General features: G+C 27.8%; 2 protein-coding genes across 2 annotated transcripts; both read left to right on the forward strand.

Annotated features, from left to right (window-relative positions):
* LOC117931910 lies at positions 1-1,181 on the forward strand. The gene is made up of 2 exons (XM_034852983.1): positions 1-49; positions 743-1,181. The coding sequence occupies exons 1-2, from the start codon at positions 33-35 to the stop codon at positions 1,179-1,181; spliced, it is 456 nt and encodes a 151-aa protein (XP_034708874.1). The 5' UTR covers positions 1-32.
* A 7,918-nt stretch (positions 1,182-9,099) lies between these two features.
* LOC117931911 lies at positions 9,100-9,595 on the forward strand. Its single transcript, XM_034852984.1, has 2 exons — positions 9,100-9,516; positions 9,581-9,595. Exons 1-2 carry the CDS (start codon positions 9,100-9,102, stop codon positions 9,593-9,595), a joined length of 432 nt encoding a protein of 143 aa, XP_034708875.1.
* The last annotated feature ends 224 nt before the right edge of the window (positions 9,596-9,819 follow it).

Consider the following 9,819-nt stretch of genomic DNA (forward strand, 5'->3'; position numbering starts at 1 on the left):
AAATAAGAGCAACAGCATCTACAATATCTGCCATGGCCACACAACCACGGTATGCCGCCTTTTCTCATGTCCTGTTATTTTATGGTTGCCTAATCATGCCATACACATGATTCCAACGGCTTTTGCCTCATGCCCCTTTTCCATTTTGTTACTCTATTCATCTCCATTCTGTTTTCGATATTCTTTTACCTTACTCAACCCATTTGTTTAATTCAATATACTCATTTTAAATCATTTCCTTCAACTTTTATGTTTTACTAATTTTCACCACAAGTATTCATCAATTAAATTTAAACTATGCGTGTGCCTTCATTTAATATATACTCATTTGAAAATATATCTTAACCCATTAAAATTCTCTCATGTATGGGTTTCAATAAAAATAATACCACCGTTAGCATCACTCTTTTCCCTCAACGCTCTTCTACTTGTGAGCACTTAATATTTCAAACTCTAGTTTTAGGTTAAATTTTCATCTCAATTATTTGCTTTTCAAATATACTTGTTGGATATTACATGTTTTATCCACTAAAACACAAAGTGTTGTTCTTCATATTTATGATGTACTTTTAATATTTTAAATTATAATTGATTTAGATGATACTATATAATATTCTCTAAAATTAGATAAAAGGATTGATTTGATCATATTTATCTCATTTTTTTAATTAGTACTACTAGTATCTTATTTTCACAAATCTAATTGAATTTCCTACTTATTTATTTATTGTTTTCATGACAGAACTTCATCAGCTTTTATCTCTTTCCTTACGATTTTGGGTTCAGCTGCCCTTGCGAAATACCAATATGATAATGTTTCGCCCTTTGCGCAACACAATATAGCTATGCGAATCTCCTTGTTTGCAATATTTATATATTTCATGGTGGTTGTGGTTTATGAAATCCTTAATCCAGATGGAACTGTCAAAGTTGAAGATGATGGAAGATATCTCCTTATTTTGGGTCATGTTCGGTTCTTAAGTGGAACAATAGCTGCAACTTTGTTGATCCTGATCTTGATCCCATATTTTGGATGGTTCCTCCTTGCCATATGGACCATGTTCTTAGTGAAAATAGTATGTTATTGGGATAAAACATTTTATAACTTCGACATGTTCAAGAATAAAAAAAATGTCAATGATGGGGAAGGAGGACAAGAGGAACAACGAGCCCGAGTTTAGAGTAGGTTTGGCCCATCAGAGGTTATTAGTAAAATAAATAAATAAATAAAGCAAAAAACATATTTTGTTCTTGTAATTTCGAAAGTGTTGTATAAGTGTTTTATTTTTAGTAATAAGAGTTTTTTTTTTCTTCCTTTTTTCTTTTTCTCTATACATTGTTGGTGATTATTCTTCGCCGAAATACCATAAGGCTATGACATGTTTCATTGCAAATATGGTTTTATATGATAGAATTATGATTGAACTAATAAAACATATTTTCTACATATTGTTTAGCTGGGCCTCCCAACCACCTCTCGGTAATATCCTCTTAACATAGGAAGTATAAACTAATAGCAAGTGCTAATCTTTCCTATTCTTACACAAGAAAGAACCAAGGAAAAGGTAAATTTAAAAGTTGCATTTTATGTGTTCCCCAAACAATAGAAAATTCAACATATGGCACTTCACTCTCTACTTTTCTTTCCCACATTTTCTCATAACCCGAATATGCTAACCTCTCACTCCAAGATCCAACCAAAATTGAAAAACACATACAAAAATCCTAATAAAAGAGATAGATCATACTACAATTACACTTTCTTACAAGAAATTGAAGTGTAGAAGGTACAACAATTGAGTGAAACAAATGAAAACCAACCTCCTTAACACACCTGCTCATGGAATACTTGCAGAGATGCTTAAAATTCCTCCAGACTCCAAGAGATACTGATAAACAGCCTTGAGGAAATCTTGTGTCATACCCATTTTAATTTCTATTGATCTAGGGTATATAAATCCATTAAACAAAAAAAGACAGAAGATCAGTAAACAGAAGAATTTCAAAAACCAAACAAAAATCTAGCGTATATTTCCTCTTTCTTTCCTATCACAATAAAATATCAGAATATTTTCAAAAATAAAATTAAAAAACAGAGATTCCCCTTTCAAAAGCAAACACCCATAATTCTGAAATTGGAGCTTTTAACCCATAAGATCAAAGACGAAGAAAAAAAAACCCAACCTCTGACTCGTTCAGAAATAAGAGGAGAAACTACCGAAGGATGAGGGCATGATTTAGGATTTACTTACCTGATTTTTCTAAAATGGAGCATTACTGAAGGATGGAGCTTTGGCGTCGGCCGTGGTAACTCATCAAATGGACTGAATCTTACAACGACGACGTCAGCTAGGCAACCCCTCACAGTCAGATTGCTTCCCCTCCAGTGTGGGGTCTTGCATAGTTGCAAATTTGCAATTGCAGGTGGTGTCGTCTGTTTGCGGTCTTGACAACAACGATTGTGTGCGGGATGGGAGATGGGGAGCCCAAATTGGCAAAGTAAAAAATGCATTTTCTATGGATTTACACATTGATGGCATGACATAGGATTTGATGACGGTAACATATTAAATTAAATTAAATGATTGAGTCCCAAAATGATATGGATGGTATGTGATGGGTTGTATGGCAAACTGAGAATTAAATCCCCAATTCTTAGTATTATTATAAATAGCTTTGAGTTAAATGTGAACAAATTTTGTTTTATTAATTTTTTAAGCTTATTTAATTATTTCTATTTTTTAATATAATTTGCATAACATTTTTATAATTTTTTAAAAATTTTAATTATTTTATTTTACGTATCTCTTGATACCAAATCGCCAAGACCGATATGCCTTGAGACACTCCGAGTCAGTAAACCGAGGACTCTGAATAATACTTGTCTTTGATCCCTCAACAACTATGAAATGAGACTAATGCTACTACCTTTTTTATTATTTCCGATTAAAAATAATATGTGTAATACAACATAATTTTTAAAACATTTTATAAAAAATATAATAGAGAAAATTTTAAATAAAGGAGTTTATAATAATTTTCTATATTAATAAATTAATAATGAATCTATATCCATGTATTATCGAGAATAAATAAATTTATATTTCTATACTTTTATTATAAATTTATGTTCACACATATCATTAATTTTCCCCCGAGGTTTTATTTTTAATTGATTACAAAGCATTAGTATTTGTTTAATATAAAATTGTATTAAATAAATATTAATATTATATAAAATAAATAAAAGTTGAATTTGAATAAAACTTATATATATATTATATTCTACATCAATATGAATCTATTATTAAAGATACATGGTAATAAGTGTTAATATTATATAATGAGAGAGTACAAATGTTCTATTATCAACAATACATTATTATAATAATAAGATATTTAATATCATGAAAATTATGAAAAATAAAATAAAAGTAAAAGTAAAAATCCATAACCTTCAAATTTACATTTGTTTTAATTTTAAATTTTTTTCACTGTTTCAAATAATAATAATAATAATAATAATAATGTTTATTCATACTAATAACAATAAAATTAATGAAAATGATGAAAAATAAAAAGTAAAAAGTGAAAAACTTCAAAATTGAAAAAGGTTTCAAGAATAGAATGAATTCTCACATTTTTCTTAATCTCCAAATTTGCATTTTTTATAAAAATTTAATCATTTTTTCCTCCATTGTAGATAACCAGATAGTGTTTATTCATACTAATTACATTTAGATTGATGAAAATTCTGAGCAAAATAATTTAAAAGTAAAAAAAAAAACTATAAAATTGAAGAAGGTATGAACAATATGTGGAATAAACACTATTATTCATCGTATTTTTCGTACATTTCAAATTTTCGATTTCCTTTAATTTGAAGAATTTTTTTATACTTCAAATAGCAATAATAGTGTTTATTTATATTAATTACACTTATAATAGGTAGAAATTAAGAACAAAAATTCTTCATAATCATAACCTCCTAATTTCCAACAATTATAATTGAAATTATTTTGAATAAACAATGTAATTTGTATTTGAAATTGAAAAAAAATTCTTAAAATTAAATGGGAAGGGTAGGGATTTTAATTTTTTTTCCCCTCATATATATATATATATATATATATATATATATATATGAATTCTAAGTGAAATTATTATGAATCAACAATTTTATGATATTTAAAGTTTTTTAAAAAATTCTATGAATTTTAAATAAATTTTGGAAGGTATTTGTAATGGGGTATTTTTATTTACACTTTCCTATTATGTTGAAACATTGTAAGATAAATCAAAATATATGGGGTATAATTTGGATACAAATAATTAAAATAGTAATAATTTTTATTTAAATATAAAAATGAATTGAAATTTACTTTTCAAATATAATATTTGTGAAAAATAGTTAAAACAAATGTATAATTATGAATTAAAAAGGCTGAAATTGACGTTGAAATTCATGTTGGAGCAATTCCGAAGGCCCACTAGGCCAAGCTAAGAATGGCTTGGGCCAACATGGTTCGTTTACATGGCTACATTTTTTATTATAGGTCAACTTAGCTACATCTCTTAAGACTCTAGTAAAACATAATCTAATCTAAATAAATTTCCCAATTCAATCCACTTCCTACAATTCCACCAAAAAAAGACCTAATTTCTCATTTAAAAAATGGTTAAAAATAAGAATAACAAGAGAATCAAGTTATGGCTCAAAAGATTTTTTATTTTTTTTTTTTTAAAAAGATTTTTTTTTTTTTCCAAAAGAAAAAAAATAAATTCTATCTTAACCTTAAAAAATTGAAAATAAGTAAAACATAAGATGAATTACAAACTAAGCGCACCATAAGTAAATCCAAAAATGGGATAGCTGGATAGAGACAATAATCTAAACAAGTAAGCTTATTAATTGTTGAATCCATAGAAATATAATCTCCTTATGCATTATGAATTATATTCAATAATTTGAATTTCTTATCCTGGTGGTGGGAGAGTTGATTTTTTTACCATTGCATCAGCCAAAAGGGATTACGAGCCGTTCAAAAGACAAAATTTAAGAAACATAACTTGTTAAAAGAATTTAGAAATAATTACTAAAAAAGTTTAACCCTCTACAATGCCATCATACTCGTAATCCTACGGCCCATAAATCATATGTTGTCAAACCCAAGTCTTATATTTGGTTAATAGGATAAAATGTGTATATTTCAAGATATTATTTTTAATAAAATATTATATTTAATGAACATAATATTCTTTGAAATATGTTATATTATGTTATATAATATGTAAAAATATTTTTTATATACTGAATAATATATATAATAATAATAATAATAATAATATTTTATAATAAATTTTATACAAATTTTTTAGTTTTAAAATTTAAAATTTAATTTTTTTAACCGAATATATAGATATATTAAGGCAGAAAAAAAAAAACCTTCAGTGAAATCTGAAGGTCTATGATCAAGCCAGAAGATATCCTCCCTATTTATTTTTCTTTAAATTAGAAAATACCACAAAGTTTATTATCTTCATCAGCACATTGGCAACCAAAACTCAAAGTCATTTGAAATGCCCGTATCAACACAATGCAACAAAACAACCTTTTGCAACTTCTTAGAAAAATCTTAACAAAGCCAAAATTTCTTTCTTTGCATGTGCCTTTTGACAGCTAAAAAAGGAGGATAAAAAACTTAGCACCTACCCACATTTTATAACGTAGAATTTTCAAGTCCAAAGTCATCATCTAGTCAAGAAAGCAGAAGAACAGAGAGAAACGGAATTAACCACCAAAAATAAAAATTTAACTGCAAATCCATGTATCAAAATGCCCCATACCAAACATCCAAATGCAACCTGAGTTACAGAACAAATCCAAAACGACTTATGAATTATTTGATGGTGACAAAAGTTTGCCGTTGGACAAGCAAATGGAAACATATGTGAAACTATTATTTTTCTTGAAATACAACCCATGAGAAAGAATTGAACTAAATAACCTTGTAATATAAAATCAAAGCATTGTAGACATGAAAACATTTCGAATCCAAAAGCATAAATTAAAATAGATCATAACATGTTTTGACATCAAAGATTCTTTTATTTTCTCAACACAAATCAATGGTCTAAATTCCATGGCAAAGTGAAGAGGAAAAAGAATTACATTCACATATCTTCACAATAAACTAACCTCAAATCATACGATTCCTACGCTATATTTCTGTGTAAAACAGCCCGAAGCCTGCAGTCACAATTTGGCGAGACAACGATGATGTCCTTGCAGCAAAAATAGCTCGGTGGAGGAATGCTTATAGTCCACTAGGAGACCTGAAAGAGACTACTTGGACAGAGAATACGGCATTACAACCTTTTGAAGAGAGGTCTAGCGGGAACTACATAAACAGAATAGCATTTTGCTTGCTGACAACCACTCTTCTTTCTCTTGAACAGAGACTATCCCTCTCAAAGATGTAAACTTTATACCAAACAAAATAGAGACAAGACATATTTGCAAATCAACACAAACTCCTGTAAGCTCATAACATTTGATTACAACATGCTCACAACAAAACAACAAATGTGTCTCCAAATTGACAACTAAACTATTGAAATTCTCGAGCTATTAAAAAGCACATTTTTAGTCTCAAGACCCCTTAAAAACCATTGTAATATTCGAAAGAAAATTATTTTCTCTTTCTTTTCTATGCTATGAAGAGAACCAAACAAAGATCCCCAATTTCTTCACCAACCAAAACAAATAAAAAAAAAAAACCCTCATATTTCTTTCTAATCATCTAAAAATATTATTATTGATATAAGGATTCTAATTAATGAAGATTTAGTATAAAAGTATAAAAAAATTTAGTTCTGAATAAAATTAAGAAAAAATTGGTATAACACATTTTATATATATATAAGAGAATTAAATTGATTTAATCAAGTAAAAGTGTTGGAATCATTACAAGCTAGAACCACATGACAAGAAAAATTAAAAATTAAACTTAGTATAAATATAAATTTAATATGAGAATGATATTTTTTTTATCCATTCATCATATATGAAGATATGAAATAATAAAAAGAAATTGAAATTAAAGAGAATTAACGAAAAAGAAAGTGTATATATATTATTACAACCACATTATTTGATTTTAAAAAAGGGTCGTTAATATGGCTTTTATTAGTATAGACATGCATTTTTTTTATTAAATTTTCATTGAAAGAATTTTTATGAATATATTTCTTAAAATATAATATTTTTCAAAAATAATTATAATATAAGTTTATAAATTATTCTCTTATTGTGGTTCTACTACTTTAGCATAATAATAATAATAATAAAAGAATCCGACATTAAAATAAGTTTTTTTTGGCATAACTAATTTGTTTTTAAATTTTTATTGTGGATATATTTAAAAATAATAATAATATTTTTCAAAAAATAATTTTGATATAAATTTATAAATTATGTTTATATTAAAATTTTACTCTTAAAATAAAAATAAATAATAAAAGATGGTATATCAATCATCAACAAAATGTTTTTTTTTTAAATGACTTTTATTTGTACAATATTTTTAAAAATATTTGGCTTTTTTTTTTGCGTTAATAAGATAAGTTGGAGGAAAATATAAAAATGTTTGAAATATGTAGTCTTTTTTTAGAAAAAGAAAAAGAAAAAAAAAAAAGAAAAACCCAATTGAGTTTGGATAATGTGCTATCCCTATCCCTTAATATTATTTAAATTTATCCCTATCCCTTAATATTATATAGATATATATATATATATTTTAAAAGTAAAAAAGTTCAAATTAGAGGATGGGGGTTGGCATGGATAATTTGTTAGATTAATTTTTGTAATTAATCTATAATTTGGGCCACACATGTAAATAATTAAAATGTGTGTGCTATCTTTGATTAAGCCTAAATATAGTGATCTAATTAATAATTGATTAATTGGCTTAAGGGTATTATTGTCATGAGATTATTGTGTAGATACCATTAGATAATTATTATTTCTATTAGGGGCAAAAATATAATTGTGATAAAATTAAAACTGCCCTAGCAGTTTATAAATAGGGTTATGGTCCCCATTCTACCACTACGCATTCCAATTTCCGAAAATCCTCTCAGAGAGAAATTGAAACAGAATCTAGTGGCCAGAATTGGAAGACCATCTCAAAGGGTTTTCTTCCTATAAGGTTTCTCCTTCAATGGATTCAGGTATGTTTCCGCTATTATTTTTCTACTCATTTTTAATCAGGAGATTCTAGTATAGATGAAATTAGGGTATTCACCTTGGTTGAGTTTTAACAAGTGGTATCAGAGCCAACTCCTTGATTAATTTTTGAGTTATTATTTTAATATATATATATATATATATATATATATATATATATATATATATATATATATATGTCAATGGATTAAGATTTATGAAATATTGAGTTGATAAATTTTTTTATTACTATTATTATTATTATTATTATTATTATTATTTAATAGCATTTTATGATATTAATATTTAAGTTATTGATCTAGCATTTTTAAATAGGCTAATTAAAGCGGAAAATCACCAAAGTGACATCTTTCGTGTAGATTAGTCTGTTCGGGGTGTTAGATATTTGTGTGTATGTGATTCATGCGGGTATTGACTGGCCCAAAGGAAAGTTAATATTTGGTCAAATTGCATACATACCTGTGGTGATAAATATGTGATGATTATAAAGGTAACTTAATGAGAATAATAAATCAATCCAAAGATAGATTTATTATTTGACATAACTTATCATCAATGTTTGATCACTACAACAAGAGTACCACTTACAGTTAATATTACTGTCCAAAGACTTGATATTAATGTTGTGCTAGGTATCTTGAAATGTCATAATTTGCTTTTAAATTTAAAGATTATGTGTTTAATTGCTTATTTTATGTGAGCATGATGGTTTATTTGATTCATTTTATTTTGTTCTGGATTCAGCTTTTATATCAACTACTTCTATATCTGCCAACATCAATAATGTCCCTATGTTCAATGGGACTAATTTTAAGGACTGGAAAGAGAATATGATGATTCTCTTAGGCTGCATGGATATAGACTTAGCCTTGAGAATGCCCAAACCCGATGAACTCAATGAGCAAAGTACTCAAGAGGATGAGGTTTATTGGGGTAAGTGGGAACGTTCAAATAGGCTAAGTCTTATGATCATGAAGGGCGGAATTCCAGAAGCTTTCAGGGGTGCGGTAACCGATGAGGTTACTAATGCCAGTGACTTCCTTGCGGAAATTCAGAAACGTTTTGCCAAAAACGATAAGGCTGAAACGAGCACGCTTTTAGCAAGCTTGATTTCAATGAAGTATAAAGACAAGGGTAATGTTCGGGAGTACATCATGGAGATGTCTCATCTTGCTTCAAAATTTAAGGCTTTGAAACTTGAGTTATCTGATGATTTACTCGTGCATTTGGTTCTCATCTCTCTTCCTGCACAATTTAATCAATTCAAGGTCAGTTATAACTATCAAAAGGATAAATGGACTCTTAATGAGCTCATTTCATTCTGTGTGCAAGAGGAAGAGAGATTGAAGCAAGACAAGACCGAAAGTGCTCATCTGGCTAGCACTTCCAAGGATAAGGGCAAACGAAAGAATAAGGATAATAAGGTTGCTACTTCTAATGGCCTAGAACAAAAGAAACAGAAAGTTGAGGTAACATGTTTCTTCTGTAATAAGCCTGGACATACTAAGAAGGAATGTACCAAGTATGCTGCTTGGCGTGTTAAGAAAGGTATATTTCTTACTTTGGTCTGT

The sequence above is a fragment of the Vitis riparia genome, chromosome 15 (genome assembly GCF_004353265.1).
Source record: "Vitis riparia cultivar Riparia Gloire de Montpellier isolate 1030 chromosome 15, EGFV_Vit.rip_1.0, whole genome shotgun sequence".
In the NCBI taxonomy this organism is placed as follows: Eukaryota; Viridiplantae; Streptophyta; class Magnoliopsida; order Vitales; family Vitaceae; genus Vitis; species Vitis riparia.

Excerpts from the sequence above, each read along its gene's own strand:
- LOC117931911 (XM_034852984.1), top strand. The coding sequence starts at position 9,100 with ATGGATATAGACTTAGCCTTGAGAATGCCCAAACCCGATGAACTCAAT.